The 25,867-nt window shown below is 42.7% G+C and overlaps 1 protein-coding gene across 3 annotated transcripts in view; it reads left to right on the forward strand.

Moving 5' to 3' along the window:
- The window catches only part of MBOAT2 (membrane bound O-acyltransferase domain containing 2), a 126,343-nt gene that overhangs the window by 24,753 nt on the left and 75,723 nt on the right, over window positions 1-25,867 (forward strand). For 2 of the 3 annotated variants that reach the window (XM_042933721.1, XM_042933722.1), the window contains exon 2: window positions 24,515-24,660. In XM_042933721.1, the coding sequence (XP_042789655.1) occupies window positions 24,515-24,660 (146 nt within the window). Of the gene's footprint in view, window positions 1-2,949; window positions 2,968-24,514; window positions 24,661-25,867 lie in introns of those variants that run through there. The other variant, XM_042933727.1, reaches the window with a different exon arrangement.

A 25,867-nucleotide genomic window follows, 5' to 3' on the forward strand; every position in this document is an offset into this window, starting at 1 on the left:
TTTGAGAGGTCTGCTAGACTTTGAAGTAGAAATGTTGAGTAGACCATTGACTGTGAGGCTGGAGTTCAGAGTACAGGGGAGGGCTCAGGATTCAGTTAAAGAATTCCATTGTGCGTTCAGACTAAGAATTTGGCTTGACAGAATAAACAGCCTGTGGTAATTTGATTAGAATGATGAGAAAAACTAAAATCAAACAAGTACATCCTTTCTGAGAGCACTGTGAATAAAAAGAAGAAAACAGGTGATCTCTCAGTCAGCATCAGTGGCTCCGTGTGTCTGACCTCAGGTCCCAGCTAATACAGCTAGTTGAGCAGTGGAGAACTCAGAATTTGATTTGGATGTTATAAGCTATCAGGAAAAGAAATAGGAAATGTTGGGTTTTTTCCCCGAGGAAAAATATATGTGTCCATATATTTGGAGCCTCGAGGACAGTCTGCCAGTGTATTACATTTTTTTTTCTTAGAGGGACACTGGTCAGGAGTGGGAGGGGTCTGAGCAAGCTGCATTTTCACGTAGCTGCCGGCCTTTCCATCTCCTCCGGGCGGCGGCGTGTCTACAGGAGCCTCTCCCTGCTCTTCCGCTCCTGCTCTGCCCTTCCTTCTGTGATCAGGGGGGCGGCGACTGGCTTTCCTGTCTTGATGTCTCTCTTTGTGATAATGACTATAGGGAGGCTGAAGGATTTATACTATTTGGTACCATAATAGGAATTTTAAAAGCTAAAACTGACATTTGGCCGTTAGCACATTAAAATTACAGCAAATTTGACTAGTGCTACAGGTGATGTCAAGTTTAAGTTGCTATCTAGAAGTTGGTTTGTTATTACTTAGAAAATAAAAGTTAATAATATTGGGGGATTTCTAGTTCTCTCCTTTTCCCTTCCATCCCCCACAGTTCTTCACTTATTTTTAGAGCCTTTTGTCCTAGTATATCCTCCCTTTTCTGGGGAGTTGATTTTGAAATCCTCACCCACACTTCCAAGTTTCAGGGAGACCTTTTCGAGCTCCCTGGGTGCCCCTCAGAGCTCATCCAAGAGAGGAGTGCCTTCTCGAATTTGGGGTTCATCATTTCCTTTTCATAGTGGTTACTATAAGTGTATGTATCTTTAAACAGCATGGTGTTTAGTTTTGCTCAGTGTTGACTTTTGACCTTTATTTAAATGATTTATACTGTATGTTTTCTTCTGAGTCTTGCTTTTTAAATCAATATTATGGTTGCCAGATAGATTTCTTTTGCTAGCCATAGCTGCGGTTCTTTTGTTCCTACTTCTGTCCAGTGTGAATATGCTATAACTTATTTGTGTTCTCCTGACCAAGGCCATTTGGGTGGTTTCCAGTTGTTTACTATTTATAAATAAGGCTGTAGTGAAGTTCTTGTTCCTGTCTGCCTGTCACACATGCAAGAGTTTCTCTAAGATTTATCTACCTAGGGTGTAATTAATGGTCATGGGCAATGTATCTTCAATTATATTAGACAATGCCAAACTGTTTTCCACAGTGGTTATACCAGTATAAACCCCCCATCAACAGTGTATTAAAATTCTGTTCCACATCCTCACCATCACCTAGCACATAGTGTTAGCAGACTGATACATTTCGGCCATTCTTTTGGGTATGAAAAGATATTTTGTGATTTTTACTTTCATTTTTTTTCTGAACACAAGAAAATTAGTATTTTTAGCTCCTGGCCACTTGTATTTTTCTTCTGTGAAATGCTCATTCTTTTGACTTTTTAAAACTTGGGTAGTTTGTCTTCTTCCTAATGTTTTTCGGGGTTCTCTCTGTTTTAGATTTGAATTCTTTGTCCATTATATGTGTTGTAAAATATCTTCTTCCAGTTTGTAGTCTGAGTTTCCATTTTCTTTATGCTGTCTTTTGATGAAGTTCTTGATTATTTCTTGAAATAACTAAAATTTTTAACATTATGATGACATATAGCATATGTAAATACGTAAAATGTACCACCTTAATCATTTTTAACTGTATGGTTCGGTAGTGGGAAGTGTGTTCACATTGTTGTGCAGCACATCTCCAGAATGTTCTCATCTCGTGAAATGGGAACGTATACCTCTTAAACAACAACTCTCCATCTCCACCTCTCCCAGCCCCTGGTAACTACTACTCTACTTTCTGTTTCTGTGAATTGGACTATTCCAGATGCCTCCTATAAGTGGAGCTCCCCTAGTGGGTTCTGAATCTGCTGTGACTCAGTTCAGCTGGCCAGGCAGGCAGACCGTGTTCGGTAAAGGATCGGAACTGTGTGTAATGTCTGTGTGTTTTTCTTTGTAAATTTCATAATCCACAACTGTAGATAGAGGTTATTCTTATCTTCCTATTAAGAAACATGACATAAAGAGGTTAGAAATGCCAGAGGTTACTTGGTTATGGCTGGAGCAAGGATTTGTATTTATAGTTTATTAGGTAGTAATGTGCTGCTTTCTTTAGATCCACAGTTGTCAGCCCGCTATGATATGCTGGGTGACATTCACATGAGACACATTCCCATTTCCGTACAGTGTGTCACATATAGTTCCCAGCAAACCGGTTGCATCTCTGCTGCTGTTTTCTTCGAAATGGGAGGGCAAGAGTAATGCTTTGGGGATAACCTTTATTAAAGTACATTGTTTGCAACCTTGAGGGACTATTTTAACTTTTCATTAGTAATAAATTACTAGTGACACACCTCGAAACTGAGCAACTTTCCTATGGCTCATAACTGCTGCCTTTGACTACTTAATTGTGTTGACTTTCTTTATCAGCTGTGTGGAGCTGCTTAACGTTCACCTCGGAGTTGGTGTAAATATTTGATAATTTGGGATGTACAGATGGTCTTCCAGCTGTGTTTCCTCCCCGGCCCGAGAGCAGAAACTCGTGTTAGGAGTTTGGTGGCAGAGACCGTGTATCGCTACTGTGTGGAGTCTTGCCTCCTCTGCGTACCCTATGTGACGAGGACAGATGTCAGTCCCTTGCGGTCAGTTCTCCAGACATCACCACATAATTTGGAAGTCCATTTTTGTTGTGATTGCATCAAAGAGTTACTTTTCAGTGCATGCTTAACATTAAAATTATATCAAGCAATAGGAATAAGAGCTTATACATACATTTGGAATGATATGGTGATCTGATTACAGTAAGACCAAATGTGAGTAGTGTGCAAATATTTAACAACACATATTTGTTCAGTGCTGCTCATATACCAGGAATAGGTGCTAAGGGTTACAGTAAACAAAATAGACAAAAACCCCTGTTCTCATGAAATGTGCATTCTGGGGATTATTATTTTTTTTTAATTTTTAAAAATTGTTTTATGTTTATTTATTTTTGAGAGAGAGGGAGAGACAGAGCATGAGCAGGGGAGGGGCAGAGAGAGAGGGAGACACAGGATCCAAAGCAGGCTCCAGGCTCTGAGCTTTCGGCACAGAGCCCGACGCAGGGTTCGAACTCACAAACCACAAGATCGTGACCTGAGCCGAAGTCAGACGCTCAGCCGACTGAGCCACCCAGGCGCCCCATATTCTGGGGTTATTTTTAAAGATTTACTGTAGAGTAATGTACAGTGTATGACATTGAGAGACCTACAGATCACTTGTGATATTTTTTTGATAGCAATGTCTGAAACCTTTAAAAGTTCTTTAAAAAAAAGTGAGGAATTAAAAATGCTTATCTTGGCTCATTTGGATAATGTATTATATAAGTGCTTAACGGCTGAGTATTCCAAAGGCAGCATCTGAGAGCTCAAGCTAATCATGAAAAGTTAATACTTTTAATATTGACATGACCCTTAATGAAAAGTATACTGATTTTGGTGGTTGGCAGTATAATTTCAAAATCAAATCAACATATGTGTAAGCTGATACTGTATTGACGTGAAATCTGATGCTAATGAGGCAGCCCAGGGGAACCAGTGAGTTTTTTGCATGATTCGAAGCTGTATAAAATTAATAGTATTGAAATTGACTTTTTTTTTTTTTTTAGGGTGGGTGCTTTTTACCCAGTAGTGCGTACGTCCCTGGATATGAGTGCTTTCAAGTTAAATTGGGAAAGGACCACTATTCTTATTTGGGCTAATGCTTCTGATAGATAGCAGGAATGAATACGTTAATAAATAAATTTTAGGGGCGCCTGGGTGGCGCAGTCGGTTAAGCGTCCGACTTCAGCCAGGTCACGATCTCGCGGTCCGGTCCGTGAGTTCGAGCCCCGCGTCGGGCTCTGGGCTGATGGCTCAGAGCCTGGAGCCTGTTTCCGATTCTGTGTCTCCCTCTCTCTCTGCCCCTCCCCCGTTCATGCTCTGTCTCTCTCTGTCCCAAAAAAAAAAAATAAAATAAAATAAAATAAATAAATAAATAAATAAATAAATAAATTTTATTAGCAAATATAAATAAGCAATCAAATTTAGGAGATAATTTCAGTGATAACGTACCCTAAAGTGAATCAAATGAGATATATGATCCCAGCCAATTGGGGATGCTGCTTTAGCTTGTGAGGTCTGCGAAGCTCTGGAAGGTGATGTTTGAGTTTAGATGTCACTGGTGAAGTATCTGTGTTTTGTGCGTTCCAGGTGTGGGTTTAGGGTGGGGGACTGTGCCCTTGAGATGGAAATGAGTTTGCTGTGTTGGAGATGAGTATGGCTTAGAGATGATCAGTGAGAGAAGTAGTGGTAGACGAGGCTAGAGACGGGGGGCCTGGTTCTTGGAGGGCAGAGAAAAGGCTTATTTGAATTATGATGGGCAGTCGCCTAGCTTATTTGAAGCTGGGGACTGATGTGGTCACATGACTGGCTGCGTGCGGGGGCTGACTTGGAGAGGCGAGAGCGGAAACAAGGGGACCTGTAGGTGTTCAGGCGAGAGGCATGGGCGGCAGCGGAGAAGGAGCTAGGACATGCGTGGCTGGTATAACTTGGAGAGAGAGCTGCAAGGATTTAGGACTGGATTCAGTGTGAAAGGGGACAAATAAGTAGTCTTCAGGGGTTCATTGCGAGGCTTCTGATTGAACGACTGATTTTGTGATGGTGCGTTTGCTGAGATGTGTCAGTTTGGGAGTAAGAAGTTGGTGGTTGGGGTCGGGGGTTGGATCAAGAGTTCCCATTTGGACCACAGCCGGTTTTAGAGAGTTATTAGATATTGAGGTGAGGTGGTTTAGTGGGCAGTCGATTAAATGAGTCAGAAGCCTAACGGAGAGGTCCAGACTAAAATGACTAAAAAGGGAAGTGTCGGGAACGTGGAGGTGAGCTCCCCAGGAGTGGATGGAATGTTCAGTTTACGTCTGTAAACTGAGGAGGTTGGACTGGATGATCTTTAAGCTCCATTCTTTCTGAAGACCAGACATTTATTGAGTCACAGAGACTCTCTGAGAAACTTGAAGAATTTTCACTAAAATGTGTCTAGCTTTTTGAATCATGACAGTGATGAACAGGGAGGAAATACAAGCCTGTAGGTGTTCCCTATCTGTATTCATTCCAATATTGTTGTCAACTGCTTGTCCACAAGCATGATATATAAGTGAAATAAATGAAATAGCCTTCTAAAAGTAAAGGTAATCTCAATCGCACGACCACGTTCTCACTTAAACCCCCAGGATGGTCAACGTGAGTTGATTTTTATTTTAAAAATTTTATTTTTTTAAAGTTTATTTATTTTGAGAGAGAGAGAGAGCGCGCACACACACACAGGAGGGTCAGAGAGAGGGAGAGAGAGAAAAATCCCAGCACAGAGCCCGATGTGGGGCTCGAGCTCATGAACCGGTGAGATCACGACCTGAGCTGAAACTGAGAGTTGAACGCTTAACCAGCCGAGCCACCCAGGTGCCCCTATTTAAAAAATTTTAAACAGCCTTTGAGAGGTATAATTGACAGGTAGTAGACTGTGCATATTTAACATGTAAAAGTGGATGTTTTGACACAAGTACCCATCCGTAGCAACTCACCACAATAAAGATAATGCACATACCCATCACTCCTGAAGTGCCCCTTAGTCACACCTCCCTGTTGCTTCCCCCTGACCTGCATCTCCAAGCACCCCCTGATCTGCTTTTCATCATTGTAGAATGGTTTGCCTATTCCAGAAATTTATATGAATAGAATTGTACCGCACATGGTCCTCATTGTTTTTTTTCTCAATATAATTATTTTGAGATTTATCCATGTTGTTGTGTGTGTCATAATAGTTCATTCCTTTTTATTGCTAAGTAACATTCTATTGTAGGATACAGTACGATTTGTTTATCCAGTCGTTGTGAATTTAGACTCTTACTTTTTCCCGTCACAAGTATTCCGATTTACTAATATTATTTGTGACCATAGAAGAGACAGATACTAAGGGGTACACACACACACACACACACACACGCATGCGCACACACACGCACACACACACAGATACACACTTTCTAAACCCTCTTAATAAAAGGGGGCAGTAGCTCCTTGTTCTTGTACTTATCCCCTTTCTCTTCAGGGATGAGCAACTTGTTAGTCATATGTCAGAGTAAGTTTGACAAGTGTTGTAGATGTTAAGCAGACTAACCCTTTCTTTGTGTCTGTGCTCATGTGATATTTTGGGATGTGTGTGTGGTGAGTTTATTTATTTTTATCTGGATTAAATTTGTTTCAGCAGATTGCCTTTACTTGAGCTTTGTAATCTAGCAGCTGTGGATGCGTTAATCTAGCACCTTTTGATTTCATAGGCAAATATAAATAAATTCCTTTTAACTAGCTACCAGGAGTTTTGCATGGATGGTTAAGAGTTAAATTAAAGGACATAAGCTCACCTTAACCTGGTAGGTAGAAGACAGGTACTTTTAACCTCTTTGAGGTCTTGATTAAATCACTTGCTTTCTGCTTCTGTGCATTTGGAAAGGCTTACTGCTTTTTGATTTCTGTGGATGATCTGAGACTATGCTTCAGGATCTGTCAGTTAATAAACCCCTGGGAGTCTGGCTGTTTTTAATGATGTTGGATTTCACTGTGGAGTAGGAGGATGTGGGAGGTCTGGCTCTTGCCTTACTGTTCTGTGTGCCCTTGCCTGGCAATGATAGAGGAAAGAATGTCGTATCTAGGTGTGTGCCTGTCCCAGTAGAGCAGGGTGCTTTGCTGCCTAAGCCCAGTGTGTTTGTTTATGTGGGAGTTGCCATATAATTCAGGCAGTTGCCATATAATTCGGGAGATAGGATATAGTCCAGAGACGCACGCCACGTAAGTCCCTTTACTTTGTGTTCTCATGACGTCACTCTTCGACCTACCACCCTTCTTTGCAACCGTCACCATTCTTCATTTGTCTTTGTGCTGCCTGTAGATTGTGTGAGTGCAAGAACCAGCATGTCTGCGTTGGTCATTGTACCTGAACAGTGTTTGTTGAATGTGGAATAGAAGTCATCTTCATGCTTCTAGGTTTATTCTTAAGTTTCTGGTTATGAAGTTTCTCGCGGTAGCACTTACTAGGAAGAGCTTTACGCCCCTAAGAGGGATGGAAGATAAATATGAACGGTTATATTCTTAATGGTCTGCTCTCCTGGATTTTAAGCAAACTCTGAGGCATGACTCCCCCTCCCCCCCCCCCCCCCCCCACTTTTCCTTTCAGTGACTTAGCAGCACAAATGGATCGAGACACTTCACTTGGGGACAGGCGGGAATGCGTAGATGAACAGAATTTACTCTCAAGCCTTGAGAAGCTCACAGTCTCAAGGGAAGTCAGACAAGTGACAAGTGCTGTATAGGAATGATTTAATGTTTATTTTTGAGAGAGAAAGAGAGAGAGAGAGACAGAGCGTGAGCAGGGGAGGGGCAGAGAGAGAGGGAGACAGAGAATCTGAGCTGTCAGCACAGAGCCTGACACGGGGCTCGAACTCAAGAGCCGTGAGATCACGACCTGAGCCGAAGTCAGACGCTTAACCGACTGAGTCACTCAGGTGCCCCCGTGTAGGAATGGTTTAAAAAGTTTTGGGAGCCCCAAAATATGAGTAAATGTTCCATAGTTTCTAGTTGAGGAGCTGGGTGGAAGTGATCCCGTTAATTAAGATGGGGCCCCAAGAGGGAAGGGGCAGGTTTGGCAGAATGATGAGGCCGAAGAGGGTACAGTAAAGAATTCACTTTACGCGTCCAATTTGAGTTTTGTGAAGAATATTATTCTTTCTTCTAACATTTTTTAATGTTCATTTTTGAGAGAGAGAGACAGACAGACATAGTGCTAGTGGGGGAGGGACAGACAGAGAGGGAGACGCAGAATCTGAAGCAGACTCCGAGGCTCTGAGCTGTCAGCACAGAACCCGATGTGGGGCTTGAGAACCCACGAAGTGTGAGATGACCTGAGCCGAAGTCAGACGCTCAACTGACTGAGCCACCCAGATGCCCCGTGAATGTTACTCTTACTGGGCAATCTGTAGATTTTTATGGTGGTTTATAAAAACCAATTTTCCAGATTTTTGGTTTGAATTTATTTTTACTCTGTATGAGGAGGTTGTAGTTCTCCAATTGAAGAGCTTTGTATTACCTTACTAAAGTTGGTTCTGACAGTAGTGGAGTTTAAGTTACTTTATGCCTGATGAGAGGGTTGTTTGTATATAGCAGTGACCTAATCCCATTTGAAAATGCTTATATCCTTTGAGACCTGGCTGCCATGACGTGACATTTGTGGGATGAAACTCGCGATGCAGAGGCAGTGTAGGGAGATGAGATAATTATCTTAAATCTTGGTGCCCAATTTTTATGTTTGGAAATTCGAAAACAAGCATGTGTCACTTTACAAAAATGTAATTATTTGGGGACAGACAATAAATGCCCATGGTGCAAAATAAGAAGGTAGACAGGGATATACGATGAGAAGAGTCTCCTTTTACCCCGGTCTTCTACCCTGAAGGGCAACCAGTGTTACCATTTCCGGGGGTATCTTTCCAGAGGTATCCCCCAGGGGATGTCTGTGATCTTGTGAAAGCCCAGGGGTAGCATGTTCCAGAATCGGTTAACTCAGCAGCTTAATGATGTTATCAAAGCCAACTTCCTCAGTCTTTCTCTTCTGCTGTCCTCTTTATTTCTCTTAGGCAGCGTCCCAACTAACTTCCAGGCGCCTTTCCCATTCAGCGGGTCTCATGTAAATTGCAGAGGCCCCAGGCAAAGCCCATATATCTATGTCGTGTCGTTTTTACGTGTAAGGAAGACTTTCCCAAGAACCCTCAGCTTCATTTCTCATGGACCAGAACTGCGGCACATGTACATGTCCTGAATTAGTTGTTGGCAGTGATTGTCTGAGATCAGTCACTGCTCACCCCATGGCACTAGGAAAGGGTCTAGTTTTTCTTGAGGCAAGTGGCTGCCTGGTAACTGAACCAAATCAGGGTGTTCTTGGCAGGGACAGCGGTCTGCTGCTACAGGAAATCTAGATCATTTCATCTCAGTACTTATGGGGCTGCCTTATTCTTTTTGATGGCTGTTTAGCATTTTATTGACTTAATGTACCATACTTTAACCACTCTCTGTCTTTTCCAATTTTTCCCATTATAGAATGCTGCCATACATATACATAACATTAAATATATCCTTTCCCACATTGCCAAATTGTTCTCCATCAGGATTCTGTGAGTATACACTGCCACCAGCAATGTTTCCTCATACATGTGACAATGCAGAGTGCTCTTGAAGTTTATTTTTCCCAATTAGATAGGTGACACGTTACCTTATTCTGATTTTAATTCCCATTTACCTTATTTTAGAGTTTGGGCATCTTTTCATATGAAGGAGAACTGACCATGTATATACATATATATGCCCATTTTTCTATTATTTTGTTCTCTTTATTATCGATTTGTAGGAGCTTTATATATATTGAGGAAAGTAGCTTTTTATGGTATGATTTGTAAGTATTCCTTTCCAGTTTGTTGTTTATCTTTTTACTTTGCTTATAGTGTTTGACAGTTAGGGAAATTTTTATATTTATATTTATGTACCAGAATTGCATCTAATTTTTTTTATTGGTTTTGCTTCAGAACACTTTAAAACGTTACCTTTATCATATTCTGCATGCCCGTGATGTGTTTGAATCTGTCTCTAGACTTCCATTTCTGTCTCATTGATCTGTCTCTTTATCTGGTCCTCATTCTAGCTTTTAAATTTGCTTTACTCTCTGACAGGGGAAGTCCACTCTCATTATAAATAATTTCCTGGCTATTTTACTTGTTTATATTTCTGTATTAATTTTAAGATCATCTTCTTTTCTAAAAAGGCTATTGACATTTTTGTTGTGTTAGACTTACATTTACTGATTGACGTAGGGAGCAATGAACATTTTTTATGATGCTGGAGTCTTTCTCTCTGAGAATGGCTGCCCTTTCTAGTCAAGTGGTTTTTGGATCTCTTCCTCTGTATGGCATTTTAAAATTTGCTTCATGTAGACATTGTCCATTTCTTTTTAAGATTATTTTTAGGGACTTAGTGTTTCTGGATGCTGTTGTATGTGGGCTTTTTTCCTTCCATTATATCTTCTAGCTGGTTGTTGTTTGTCTCTATGAAGATGGTTTTTAAGATGAAGTTAAGAGTTGTTAAGCAGATCGTCCAAGAGCATACTGCTAGTTAGCAGTTGGACTCCAAAGCCTGTTAAGCTACTTGACTCTCTTTTGCCTTATCATCTTCCTACCCTTGCTCTATTTGGGTTCTGATGTTCTGCTTAGCTCTTCAGAACCTCCAAAGCATTAAAACCACCCATGCTACAAATGGGAATTATATTGGTGTATTCAGGATGACATTTAAATCTCAAGCAAAAAACTTCTGTTGGGCAGTTATTTTTAATTCCTGTTCCCCTAGTCATTAGAAAACTCTAGGTATTTTTAGTTGAGGGTGATGTTTTGCTCCTGAGTCTATATTGAAGTCTTCTCTCCTCTTAATTTATTTGTATAGTCATGATATATTCTGCCAAGTGACACTGGACCTGATGCTTAGTTGCTACACAAAAAGCCATCAAGTTTTTGTTTTCTGATAGACTATTTCAGTTCACAATTTGGGAAATTGGGTTTATGTGATAGTTTTTCCATCTGAGCACAATCATTTGTGAGCAGGAATGGTGTTTAATATTTAGGATTAATAAGATCATTAATTAACTAAGGTTTATAAAGAAAAAGCAATCTACTAAAGTTTGTTTTGAGGGGGCACCTGGGTGGCTCAGTTGGTTGAGCGTCCGACTTTGACTCCGGTCGTGATCTCATGGTTTGTGAGTTCAAGCACCATATCGAGCTCGCTGGTGCTGTCGGGGCCTGTTTCAGATCCTCTGTCCCTCTCTCTCTGCCCCCCCGCCACCCACTTGCGCTCTCTCAAAAATAAATTAAAAAAACATTAAAAAATTTTATATATATAGTTTGAGGTGTTCTCTATCTCCTTACTATGGAGATATTATGTAATTCTTGACTTTAATTTGAACATTTAAAAGCCATTAGTGTTGGATGCCTGGGTGGCTCAGTCAGTTAAGCATCTGACTTTGGCTCAGGTCATGATCTCCTGGTTCATAGGTTCGAGCCCAGTGTCAGGCCCTGTTCTGACAGCTCAGAGCCTGGTGCCTGCTTCAGGTGCTGTGTCTTCCTGTCTCTCTGTCCCTCCCCTGCTCGTGCTCTGTCTCTGTCTCTTAAAAAATCAATAAAACATTAAAAAAAAAGCCATTAGTGTTGAGAGTATATAGAAAGTTCTATTTCCCCACTCCCTGAGAATGGATGCATTTGAAACAAGGACTGAACTCTCTTCTTAACCTGTTCTCCAAAGAAAATATTTAACTAAGCTAAACTTTATGCTTTTTAAGTCTTTTTTTTTCCCCCACTTATATTTCCTTAGAACTTTTTATCTGGAATTCTTTTTCATGATTTTTAATGTTCCTGGTGGGTGTCAGAGCAAGTAATAAATTCCTAAGCAGTTTTTTGTCATCTAAAATACAGTTAACGAAGTATCTAATTGTGACTTTAAGAAAGCTGTATGTTGGTGTTGTAGGATTCAGAAATTGTTATATCAAAAGCAGGGAAATACCTGTTTTTCTGTATTTGAGTAGTGTGTACATGAATTGGACAAAGTTGGTCAAAAGTCTGGAATGCTCTTCTCCAAATAGCATTTGATGAGCTGCTGTGGCTTACTGTGGAAAGAAGTTGGCACATCGTCAAAGGAGTCATCCTCGTGGAAAGATAGTTAGGCTTATTTTGTGTCTTTCTAGAAGACACAGATAGGGCCAATTCCTTAAAAAAAAAAAAAAAAGAAAGTTTGTGTGTCTTATACCAGATTCTGTGCCCCACTGAGGAGCGTAGAGGTGTACGTGGGGAAGGGCACACGATAGACGAGCACACTGAGTGTGTGTAGGTGCCGTGGGACCATCGAGGGACACTTGACTTGGCCTGGGTGGGGACAGAGGCCAGACAGACGGCAAGGAGGACTTCTTGGAGGAAGAGTTCAGGTCTCTGTCGGGAAGCATTTTGGAAAAGTTAGTGGTTTCCCACAATGGAACAGTTGGCTTGTGAAGTAGTGAGCGTCCTGTCCTGTCTCTGGAGTCACAAGATGGATGATTGACCATCTATCTACAGGCGGCTTCTGAGGGAAACACTATATGGACTGAGGGCTGGACCAGTTGGTCTTTTAGGACACTTCTAACATTAAGATTTATAGGTTTAAACATTCATAGTAAACTTAAGGCATAGATACATGCATAACAATTTAATACTATCAGTTTCATGCCTTGGCCTCCTAATTTAATTGTGTGTGTAAAGTGACATTTTGAATTTATTTCTTGGGGCAGACTCATGACTACTTGGGCAGATACAGCTAGTGTTTCATTTTACTCTTTTAATTGTGAAATGTCATATCCACATGGGAAAGTAGATGAGACATAATGACAGGGGGGTGGAGACGGCTGGCTCTCCAGCAGAAGTCGGTGTCTCCCTGTCCTGGCACACAGCCCGGCCACGGGGCCCTGGCGGCCTCGCACTGTGGTAGGGTCTACCACCGGCTCTGCCCACAGCGATCTGTGCCCCATTTGCAGGCTGGGGCTCTCGAGAAAGAAGTGTGCCTTTTCGATGCTCTCGTATTTCCCTTCCCACGGCTGGGTGAAGCAACGATGAGGTTCTGGATGATGGCACCCCAGCGTGGAGGGAGCAAGGACCCCTATGCCGCCTACCTAGGAGGGCTGCCCACTGGCCAGGAATGTCTGCTTTGGACTGTTACCTGAACCTCATTTTTGTGTGCCTCTTTATTACGGCACCTAATGCTGTCATAGCTAATACATAAAGTTTAACAAAAAACTAAAAATCGTTATCTTTGTAACCACCGTGGGCAAGAAATAGAATATTACCACCCTGTACGTTCCTCCTTGTGACCGGATCCCTTCGTCCATCGTGATCACTTTCGTGGCTCCAGTGATAGTCACTTCATGCTGTTTATAGCTTTGCCACTCATGCAGGCTTCCCCAAAACAATGCGGTTTGTTGCTTGTTTGGGGGAACTTTCTGTGAATATATGTTTTTATGTTGTGTGTATTCCTCTGAGTGGATTCAAAAGATGTGTGGCTTCTTTCATACAACATTGCGTGTTGAGTTTAATCCATATGTTGTGAAAAAAAATCTGTAATTCTTTCATTTTCATTGTTCTGCGTAGCCTCCTATTGTGTGAATATACCACAGTGTATTTAGCCATTTTATTGTTCATGGGCGTTGGGTTTTTTCTAGCATTTGGCTATAATGAACAACACTGTTTTAAATATTCTTGTACACGTCTCCTGATTCCCATATTATACCTGTAAGTAGGGAAGTGGCTGAGTTGTAGGGTAGGAATATCTTCAGAAACAGTCCCGTCAGAAAATGCAGGCTGTTTTCCAGAGTAGTTGTGTGTTGGCAGTGTATGAGTTCCCATTGTCCACATTGTAGTCTACGCTTAGTATTGTCAGTCTTAAAACTTTGGCAATCTGATGGGTATCTAATGATATTTAAGAAAAAAAAATTTTTTTAACGTTTATTTTTGAGAGAGAGAGGGAGACGGAGTGAAAGTGGGGGAGGGGCAGAGAGAGAAGGAGACACAGAATCCGAAGCAGGCTCCAGGCTCCGAGCTGTCAGCACAGAGCCCGATGTGGGGCTTGAACCCATGAACTGTGAGATCATGACCTGAGCCAAAGTCAGACGCTTAACCGACTGAGCCACCCAAGTGCCCCTCTAATGGTATTTTATATGGGTTTAATTTGTATTATCTCCTGAAGATTTAAAAAGTGTTTTTTTGTCTTGCCTTTGGGGCCCATCGTAGCTACTTGAATTTGAGGTTGGTTGCTGAGGACATGTTTCCCAAACATAGCTGCACACAAGTTTTACCTGGGGAAAAATTTAAAAAAAAAAGAAAAAATTCAAGGTCCTGGTTTAGACTAGGGGAATAAAATTTCTGGGGCCAGTATCCAAGAATCCACTTCTAACTGGCTGTCCGGGTGAGGGTTGTACAGCTGGACTTACACAGGTAGATTCGAGCACAGCACCGAACATGCTAAGGGTCGTTCCATCTGTGGAGCCTGGAGGACCTTTGTTCCTTGACCACAGCCCGTGTGGCCCTGTCCGCCGCCCCCCCCCCCCCCCCCCCCACCGCTATGGGTCTCCCAAAGGCTGGCCGTTTGCCTTGTAAGCCACTGGCGGAGGATGTAAACACGCTACCCAGAAGCCACTTACACTATAGAAAAGTAACATCAAAGCATATTTTGTATCCCATCGATAAGAGATACGGAGGTAGTGGTTGATATTTTGGGCCACTTTTGTTAATATGTTGAGGATTGTACTCCTCTTGAATCGCCTCGAGATTTAGGTTTTTTTACTCTAAACGTAAGGTTTTTCATTATTTATTTATAAGTCAGAGAAAAACCGATACCGTATGATTTCACTCATGTGGAACCGAAGAAACAAAACAAACGAACAAAGAGAAGTACACGCCAGAAAACAGACTCTTGACTACAGAGAACACACTGGTGGCCACCAGAGGGAAGGTGGGTGGGGGGATGGGTGAAGTCGGTGAAGAGGGCAGAGAGAACGTTTCTTGTTTGTGAGCGCTGAGCAATGTATAGAATTGTTGACTCACTGTCTTGTACCCCTGAAACTAATACCACGCTGTGTGTTAACTATACTGGAATTACATTAAAAAAGTGCAGTATATCAGCTTTGCCAGTGGCTGTGTAATAAGTATACAATGTGATCCACAAATGCCAACCATATAGATAATTTAAAATTTTCTAGTAGACACATTAAAAAAGTAAAAAGGAACAGGTGAAATTAATGCTCATAATGTATTTAATTTAATCCCCATGTTAAAAATATCTCGATTTGTAATCAGTATAAAAATTATTACCGAGGGACGCCTGGGTGGCTCAGTCAGTTGAGCTTCTAACTCTTGATTTTGGCTCAGGTCATGATCCCAGGGTTGTGGGATTGAGTCCCACGTTGGGCTCCACGCTGTGTGGAGCCTGCTTAAGATTCTGTCTCTCTGTCTCTTTCTCTGTCTCTTTCCCCTCCCCCCGCTCTTGCACACACACTGTCTCTCTCTTTCACTAACAAACAAACAAAATTCTTAATGAGGTGTTTTACATTCCTTTTTATACTATGTCATTGAAGTCTGGTGAGTATTTGAGATCTCAGTTTTGAGTAGACAATGTAAGTGCGCATAGTCACATGTAGCTGATGATCTATTGGACAGCACAGATCTGTCCAGAAAATTGCACGATGATAAGTGTATAACTTGACATATGTTTTATTTTTTTAAATATTTTTTAAAGTTTATTTTGGGAGAGAGAGAGAGAGAGAGCACAAGTACACAAGCGGGGGAGGGGCAGAGAGAGAGGGAGAGAGAATTCCAAGGAGGCTCAGCACTGTCAGTGCAGAGCCCGATGCCGGGCTCGAACTCACCAACCGCGAGATCACGACCTGAGCCGAAATCAAGAGTCGGACGCTTAACTAACTGAGCCACCCAGGCACCCCTTGACATGCATTTAAACACCTCTGAAATTCCCTCGTCATGTTCTGGGAAGGGAGGAAACTTAAAGCATAACATTTTCTTAGCTGTGCATTAGTTGAAATATAGACACCCTTAGTAAAAATGGGAAGATGGTAGGATCGGGTTCAACTTTGGGACTAAACAAAAAAGCATATGACACAGCCAAGAAGTCTGGATTCCTAATCTTCCATGCTTGCTGTTTCCTTTAAGGTAGAGAACATTTATCTCACGGTAATACTGTGAGGATAAGTTAAGTTTTGTGACACGTGACAACATTTATTTGATAGAATCAGAAAACGTTAGTGCTGGGAGCATGGAGGTGTTTGTAGGAGGTAGACACAGATAAATGTTGGAATGCCTTTCAGTAGGAAATTCAGAATTCTGGGTTTGATCTAATTCAGTGATACTATCACACTCGAACTTATTTTCCGTTGTTTAAAAATATCGACTCCACAAATTGATAGATACGTGTCTGTGTATTCATGTAACAAATACGGTTGTGTGTGTAGTGCAGAAAACAAAAGCTAAAGATGGGGTGGGAAGATGGGCGAAACGGGTGAAGGGGCGTGGGAGATACAGGCTTCCAGTTATGGAATGAATAAGCCACAGGAATAAAAGGCACAGCAGAGGGAATTTAATAGTCAGTGAAATTGTAATGCACTGTGTGCTGACAAATGGTAGCCAACACTTGTGAATGTAGCCTATTGAATAAACTTGTGGAATCAGTGTTGAACACCTAAAACTAATATAACACTGTATGTCAACCATACTAAAAAAAAAAACAAAAACAAAAACCCCAAACTGAAGACCACACAAATCATAAAAAAAAATTCCTATTGAAAAAGACACCACAAACAAAGATAAAAGGCAAGCCGTACGTAGGCCAAGAGAAGTTATTTGCAAAGATCAGCTTCAAATACGTAAGTCTCTAAAACAGTCATTGAGAAAACAACCCGATTTGAAAAATGAGCAAAGGATATAAAGAAGGAACTGCATGTCCAATAAACGTGAAAAATGCTATTTTATTTTTACCGATTACTGGTGATCAGGGGAAAGCCAAATGAAACGATGAGATAACATTTTACATCCATTAGCTTGGCAAAAAGTACAAGTCTGACAGTAGCCACTATCGTTGAGAATATGGGGCAGCGGGACCAGAATGGTGGTAGTGTCATCTTTTTTTTTAAAGTTTACTTAAGAGAGCTAGAGCAAGGAGGGGCAGAGAGAGAAAGGGAGAGAACCCCAAGCAGGCTCCGTACCCACAGCACAGAGCCCAACATGGGGCTTAAACCCACGAACCGTGAGATCACGACCAGAGCTGAAACCAGGAGTCGGACGCTCGACCGACTAGGCCACCCAGGCGCCTCCCCCCACCACCCCCCACCCCCCGTCAGTAGTGTGATCTTAAGTGCAAGAAAAATGCAGATCCTTTGAGTCTTTTACCATTTTATAAAATTCAAAATGTCCAAAGCAATACAATATGTAAATTACACGGGTGGCAGATGTAGGAAAATACTCATGAGAGCTACAGCTTAAGGCCGGTAGTTTATTCTTGGCAGGGGACACGGAGCAGTACAGTCAGAAAGAGGGCTCTGCACAGGGGGCTTTACTGTACGCGCAGCATTGGCAACCCTGGGGTATTTCAAATCCAGCTCTTCTCCGTTAATCTCCTTCTCGGGGGTAACCAGTCCCACAGTTGGATGCCAAGTTCTGTGCACGCGCACAGGAAAGCAGAGCAGCGTGTGGCGAGGAGCATGGGCTCTGGAGGTCAAGGTGCCTGTTTCCACGAGATGGTCCTGACAGTTATATGAGGTCGGCCTACGACTCACATGGCCTGTGCCTGGAGCGCAGCTGGTGTTTGTTGAGCACCTACAATTAGTGAAGTGTGGCATTCTTAAATAGATTACATGGAGACCATGCTGATGTCTGGCACATCGTGGGTGCCTCGCAGGCTCATAATTAGTACAGGAAATAAATAAATATAGAATTAATTAATGTAAATATACATTGTAACTATATAGTGTGTTTGTGTTTATGTACATATAAAATTAATGAACGCATACATAAATGGTTTGGATTTTTCTCCTGTTCTGCAGCCTGCGCTTCTCACTTACTAGTATATCTTGGGGATCTTCCACATCAAAACTTAGATCAAAAAGACATCTATGCAATTCTTTTAACCACATTTAAAAAATCCAATTTAACTTTTAGTTTCTTTCTGAGAATGGTTTATTTCTTTTCCCAGTTTTTAATTATTTTTTTTCCTATTCACTTTTAGTTCTTTGTACATTTTGAACTTCAAAAAAATTTAAACTTCAAAAAAATGTTTATTTATTTTTGAGAGAGAGAGACAGACAGACAGACAGAGTATGAGCCGAGGAGGGGCAGAGAAAGAGGGAGACACAGAATCCGCAGCAGGCTCCAGGCTCTGAGCCATCAGTACAGAGCCCGATGCGGGGCTCAAACCCACGAACCGCGAGATCATGACCTGAGCCAAAGTCGGAGTCTTAACCGACTGAGCCACCCAGGTGCCCCTACATTTTGAGTATTAAAGCCCTTTGTTGTGTATCTCATGTGCATATTTTTTTTCTTCCAGATTGTTACTTATGATACTCTTTTAGTCTTCTTTTATTATGTAGAAGTTTTTAATTTTTGTGTAGCAAATCTCATGTAAAATTAATGTTATTTGTTACGTTATTTCTATTGCGTAAGAAGCTTACATAATCTCTCGCGTTCTTGTCTAGGACATACACAGTTTTAGTAATCCTAGCAGTCAGGATGAAGTAGATGATGCTGGGCTGACAAACTGTCTCTAAATCGCACGGGCTTAGAACAATAAAGGTCTGTCTTGCCACTTGTCTAATTATGAGTTGGCAGGGGGGCTTTGCTCATCGTTTCTGGAACATTGCAGATGGAGAGATAACTTGGAAGGTTTTTGTTCTGGTAATTAAGAAGTGACACACGTCACTGTGCTCACAACTCACTGGCCATGGCTGGTCATGACAGGGAGTCGGGACACTCAGTCTTCATGTGCTCAGAAGGAGACAAGCAGAGGTAGGTGAATAGCATTAATGACCACCACAGTTGAGCATTCATTCGTTCGGGAACTTTTTTTTTTTAATGCTCATTCATTTATTTTGAGAGAGAGAGAGAGATCGCGAGTGAGCAGGGGGGAAGCAGAGAGAGAGAGAGAGAATCCCAAGCAGGCTCTGCACTGTCAGTGCAGAGCCTGGCGCAGGGCTCAAACTCACAAAGCTGTGAAATCGTGACCTGAGTCGAAACCGAGAGTGGGAAGCTTAACCCACTGAGCCACCCAGGTGCCTGGGAATTTGTTCTTAAATGTGGAAGGCAGCACATTGGTTTCTTGTTTCTTCATCTCGAAGATAGACCGTAGAGCCCATCTTAGAGGGTTTACGTGAGGATCAGGTAGGTAATTGTAAATTGCCTAGAATGGCTGTGTCCGTTTGGGTCCCCAAGGAGCAGATGCTGGGGAGCAGTTAGAGGAGATCTGCCTGGGGAAGTATTGGGACAGAAAGCGAGGGGCCCGGGAGAAGGTGGGAGAGCCTTCGGGTCTGAGTTTGTGGCGGGGTCTGCAAAGCCCATCCCCTGTGTCCTAAAACGAAAGCCTGCCTTCATTTTGCTGCCACCTGCTCCCCCCCACCCCCCGCCCCCGGGAGCAGCCCTGGCAGGCCCTGCCCTGCGATGGGTGCTAGCCCAGCGAGGACCGTCAGTCAGGTGGAGACCTGAGCAGTGTCACACTAGACATGCAGCCCGGTGTTACCAGCAGAGTTGATGAAGGGGGTGTGACTTTAGTTTTTCCCGAAGAAGAGTCCTTTCCCCCAGTTACGTTCACTGAATAGTCTAGCTTGCTTTCTACTGACAGGAGATGCTTCTTTTCCATAGATGGGAAATACACCGTTTGTTTAACACACAGCCTCCTGTAGACGGACACCGTTCGTGTCTGTTTTGAACGGTGCTGCAGTGAACCCTCTTGTGTATGCCCTTTGTCTGGGGTCACGTTGTGGGTTTCTGAGGAAAGAGTAGTGCGTTTTAAGTTTTGATGATAGCTGTTAAACTTCCTTTCAGGAGCTTGCAATGTGCCCGCAGTGACGGCTGCCCACTGCCCTGGTCCCTTAGCCGGCTCAGGGCTCCATACCTCCTTGCCTGCCTTCGTTTGCATGGCCTTACCTGGAGTTGAGAGAAGAGTTTTCAGATCTTTACTGGACACTGACATTTGTAAATGTTCATGCTTTTTGCTTAATTTGCTGTTAAGTAGTTCAGTTTTCTTGTGGATATGTAGAAGTTCTTTGTATATTAGGTAAATGACTTTTTTTTCTATCCCGTGTTCTGCAAATATTTTCACACTTTTCCTTTATCTTTTGAGTTTTGTTTTGTTTTTTTTTTTCTGCATTTTGCCATACATAGTTTAACAATCTTTATATGGTAAAATCTACCAGTCTTTTCTTTCGTAGCACCTGTATCTTTGAAACAGCTTTTAAATGACCTACTTGTCTCCCCAGTTTTATCGAGATATGAGTACATGAGATTGTATGAGTTTAAGGTGTACAACATGATTTGGCGTGTAGGCATGTTGTGAAATGATCACCCTTGGAAGTTACCATCCAGTACCTCACACGGTTATAAATCGCTCTGAGTGTAGCGGTAGATTCTGAGGGGCCGTGTGTCAGGCGGGAGGAGGCGAGCCCAGGAGCCTCCTACATCCCCGTCTCGGGCCCTTCTCCCTAAACGTGTTTGCAGATTTATTTGGGGATATTAAGCATTTCTTTGGATGTCCTTAAGAAATAAGTTACTCTTGTAGCTGTTACATTGGAGTGGCATAAATGAGCAGTGGGCTTTCCAGTTGAGCACCTAGACGCTAACTTAATTGTGAGGTCAAGCCACGTCATTTGGTGTTGAAGAAAATACTCCTGTCACCAGCTCGTGTAAAACACACTCCTTAAAGAGCATCCTTGGGAAGGTTTGCAGCTATTGCTTTTATGAGGGCTTTTTTTGTGCAACTTTTCAAAAAAGGCTTCTTTTGTATCCAGTGAGGTATGTGACCAGTAAGTCTTAAGTTAGCTAAGGTTATCCATCTTGGCTTCCTTCTCTCTTCCTGTATCCTGCGTGCCCTCCCCCCCACCCCACCACCCCCCCCCCACTCCCAAATAACTGGGGCCAGTTTCTTTGAGGACACATCAGGTCATGTGTGTATATTTCAATAAAATAGTTTCGAAAAAAGAACACAAAATCTTTTGTCTTTCTTTCCATCTAGAAGAAAGCTTGTATAAAGGGTTGACTTGTAACAAGTCAAAACAAATGGGTGTGAACTCCACATAGGATCTTTTTCATTGAGTTTATTAGCTATGGGAAGTGGCCCGTTGTAGAGGTTTTGTTAAGTAGGATGGCGGTATTTTGCAGACAGCATCGTGTCTGAAAGTCTCGCCTGTGGCGATCGAGCTTAACCTTCAGACTTTCCCTGGAAGTGGAGAGGCAGCCCATTGTACAGCCTAGAACTAGTCAGACTTGGATTTGAGTGTGGGGTACCACCTGTTATTATAAATGACGTTGAGTTGGTCGAGTAAAATGGGAAGTGGCATCTTGTTCTGGGGATTAAATGAGACAATCAGTTTCAAGTACCCAGGGCATGATGATCTTCAGACACTGTGGTTCTGTTCCTTCTTTCTTGCTGTCTCTCCCTTTCCAGTAATCACTGGTCTCCCCAGCCTTTCCCCACCCGTGAAAGAATGACTAAGATACAGTTTCAGTTTGGGAAAGTTTTACCTTTAAGACCTTTCAAGACAGGTATTTGGACATCTGGATGTGTAGCCTCCTGTCCTTATTCTGTTCCTGCCTTTGCAGGACCACATCCCTTTTGTTATTTTAAAAAATTTCAGTGTTTTTTTCCGTACTTTTGGGCTCCCCCGTAAATGCCTCAGCATGATGTGCAAAGCCCTCGCTTTCCAACCCCCCTCTCCCTTTAGACCCCCCTCTCCCAGGATTCCACATTGTGTTCACTTCCATTTCTCACTGGTTTCTTCACATTGTTTTTGTTTGTTTGTTTGTTTGTTTGTTTGGGTGTTTATTTGTTTAACGTGCCTTTTCCCTATTTTCCAACACTGTTGGTTCTTACACCTTGAGGATTATCAAGACATGTGGGTTGTCTTTTGTTTTTTATATCAACTTTTGGGTTTACCCCCATAGATTTTGATTCAGTGTCTGGAGTGAGACCGGATCTCATTTTCTTTATCTGTAAGATGACAATGTTGAAAGGGATATTTACAAAGATACAACACTCTGTATGTCAGTGGCTCTAGGATGCTTCTGTGATACTTATCATGCTTTGTTTTATATTAGACGCAAATGAAGACAGAAAGGGAGGGGAGAGAGAAGGAAGTAGGGACACAGGGATCAATGGCTCATGTGGCTGTGGATATCAGCTATGATTAGGAACTCATGTCACCTGCCTTCATGCTCCTTCATGCTCCCTTCATTCTCCTTCCTTTGGTGGGGTGTTCTTAAAGCACTTTCTATATAACCTTTAAAAAGATTTTTTAATCATTGGGGTGAAGTTCCTTGTGTACCGATTTGCTTTTCCCATTAGATTCTGAATTTATCCAGGCCTAGCACTAGGAATTGCACATTTTTGATTTTCCTATGCTTTGCCCATGGTAGATGCTTTATAAATTTTTGTTGAATTAAAGGATGTTTGAAAGAAAAATTTTAAACTGTGAGAAGCTTTGCAGATATGACTAGTTTTTTATATCAAAAATATTTGTCTTTTTTTTAATGTTTACTTACTTACTTATTTTTTAAGGTTTATTTATTTTTGAGAGTGAGAGAAACAGAGGGTGAGCAGGGGAGGGGCAGAGAGAGAAGGAGACACAGAATCCGAAACAGGCTCCAGGCTCTGAGCTGTCAGCACAGAGCCTGACGCGGGGCTTGAACTCACAAACCGCGAGATCATGACCTGAGCCGAAGTTGGACTCATGACCTTAACCAACTGGGCCACCCAGATGCCCCAATATTTATTTATTTTTGAGAGAGAAAAGAGGGAGACAGAGGATCCAAAGCGGGATTTGAGCTGACAGGAGTGATCCCAATGCGGGGCTTGAACTCATGAACCGTGAGATCATGATCTGAGTTGATGTTGGATGCTTAAGCAAATGAGCCACCCAGGCGCCTCCAAAAATATTCATTTTTCTGATGCATTTACGTTTTGCTTAATTAAGAAATTATTGTTAGAACCTTTTAGGAGGGAAAAAGTGCTTAGAACCTGTTGGAATGACAATTTGCTTGTATTGAGTCTAACTGTTTCAAAGAACAATGGTCTCTTAGACAAAGTACAACAATGTTCAACTGTTTTTCTCCTTGTAATGCAAGAAAGAGCGCATAGTTGTCTGTGTCTTTAGGCAGAGACATCTCTATGGATCTATAGCAGCATCTACATGTAGATAGTGTGATTTGTTCCTGGTTGAGGGTCCCGAAACAGTGATTTCGTTGTTGTTTTGTGTTTTTTGCAAGTTCCTAATGTCAGATGGATTTTTAAAGACCTATTTTCCTCAACAGTCTCTGAGAATATCTTTCATAAGAAAAAAATGGAGATTTTTTTTCTTGAGTCTTTTTTAAAAAAATTTTTTTATGTTTATTTTTTGAGAGAGAAGCAAAGTGTGTGCGGGGGAGGGGCAGAGAGCGGGGGAGACACAGAATCCGAAGCAGACTCCGGGCTCCGAGCTGTCGGCACAGAGCGCGACGTGGGGCTTGAACTTGTGAACTGATATCGTGACCTGAGCGGAAGCTGGCCGCTTAACCGACTGAGCCACCCAGGTGCCCCTTGAGTCTTTAAATAACGTAAGAGATTCTTCTCCTTAGCCTTTTCTGCCCTGTTTGGCCAGGGCAGGCGTGTGACGGGATGACGTTGCCACCTGCACTTTGTTCCCACTGTCAAGAGCAGCATCACTGCGAGTTACGAAGCAAAAATCTGATGCTGGTGGACTTGAGGGTCCGTGTTTTTCTTGTTGCTTTCTGAAGGCTCCTTTCTCCGTTTCCATCCATCCATCCGCCTTCTGAACCCGTCCCTGAGGTCCCCCAGAGCTGAGGCTCTTGGTTCCCAGCGTTCCTCAGTGGTGGAGCTCCACGTGGAAGAAGATGCACTCCACCAGACCCTCAGGGGCCTTGACCAGTTCTTGACCCAGGGCATATTTGGAGAAACTTGCCTGTGTCATGAAGACCAGATTCTCTTTCCCTTAAACCACAGGGCGCACCCTGTGTTCTTTCTGTGTCTGCACTCCCACATCTTCTAGATTCTTCTAGGTGCCCCCCCACCCCCACCCAACCCCAGGCCTTTCCACCCCGGACGCCACCTGGCCCTGGAGCACAGGCAGGTGCACGCGGGCCCATTCTTTGCCCTTGAGGCTGTCCTCTCTAAGAAGGCCCCGGTTCTTGCTTTTGGTTTCGTTTCTTTTGTAAACTCTAGAAGATCTGGGCCTGAGACTTTAAGCGTGGTGGCGAGTGAAGAATTCAAGTCCGTGTTGCTAATACGAAATTTTAATTTTTCTTTGCAGGTCAACTTTGTCGTGTGCCAGCTCTTCGCCTTGCTAGCAGCCGTTTGGTTTCGAACTTACCTCCATTCAAGCAAAACTAGCTGTTTTATAAGACATGTCGTTGCTACCCTTTTGGGCCTTTATCTTGCACTTTTTTGCTTTGGATGGTAAGTCATTATTTTGATGGTCTTTAAATGAAGACTTGGGAGAGCGTTGTGAATTGAGTGTGCACAGAGATACATCATGTGGGGTTCTGTTCTTATATGTTACAGGTCAGGTTTTATATTTGTATGTTTCATAGAAAAAACAGAGTGGTGAATGGGCTCTCTGTCTTCAGTTTGGACTCGGAGGGCAATTTGCTATTTATAATGTATGACATAGGACAGACGAAGGAAAAAGACATACAGACACATTTTTCTGTCACGAGTCGTTCTTTTCACCTATTCTGCACATCTTTTAGGCCAAGACAAACAAACCACTTAAAATAGTTTTTTCTTTCTGGGCAAGTGGCTTTGAAGAGTCCGGAAAAACCCACTGATAGAACTCTGTTACCATTTTTTAGATGATTCTGCCCTTAGTAAAAAAGACATTTATTTTGATTGTGTCTGACCGGGAAGAGTTCTGTACAATGGAAAGCTTTTACTTCTGCCCTGTCAGATGTGTGGGTTCCCTTCAGTCCGCTCCCTTCTTAGCTGTCGGGGCTTCCCTGAGAGCCTTAAGTACGGAAACACCATACTTCCCGTGTGTCACAAGTGACTGGTCGTGTGACGGAAAAAATCAGGAGGAGAGACACAGTCTTGGCGAGGCAGCAGAGACTCTCTGCGGAAGGGCTTCTTGGCGATCTCATCTGGATTTTCCTTTTTAAGCGAGAGCTTTGCGCTGCTTGTGCGTTTGCCGCACGGTTAACACGCTCACGGAGGAGGCTCTCGGGCTCTCTCTTCTGCAGACGCTTGTTGGAGATAGAAATTCCCTGAGAGGGCAGGACCCACTCACTGTGTGCTCTGTAGTCTCTGTTGTGGGGCGTGCAATCCGTGGCCCTTTGTGCTGGGATGTGGATTCTGATGCTGGTGAGGGTTGGAAGATACTGGTATCTCTTGATCTGATTTTTGCCTCTGGCAATTGCAGATGTGTCCTAAAAACTAATGACAAATCAGGCAGGCATCATTTGTTCAGTCTCTACCTTACGGCCATGTGGCCAGTCCTCTGCTAGGCACCGCCACTTGCGTGGAGTCTTGAGGTATAGAGATGGTCTCTGAATTCCCCCCCCGTGGCCTTTTCCACTTCCTCGACGCCATCAAATACATATCATCAAAGTTTTCCTCGTTTCTCAGGGGGTTCAATTTAAACTTCTCTTAAATCGTGCCATGGGGGTAG

Source organism: Panthera leo, chromosome A3 (genome assembly GCF_018350215.1).
Source record: "Panthera leo isolate Ple1 chromosome A3, P.leo_Ple1_pat1.1, whole genome shotgun sequence".
Classification (NCBI taxonomy): domain Eukaryota; kingdom Metazoa; phylum Chordata; class Mammalia; order Carnivora; family Felidae; genus Panthera; species Panthera leo.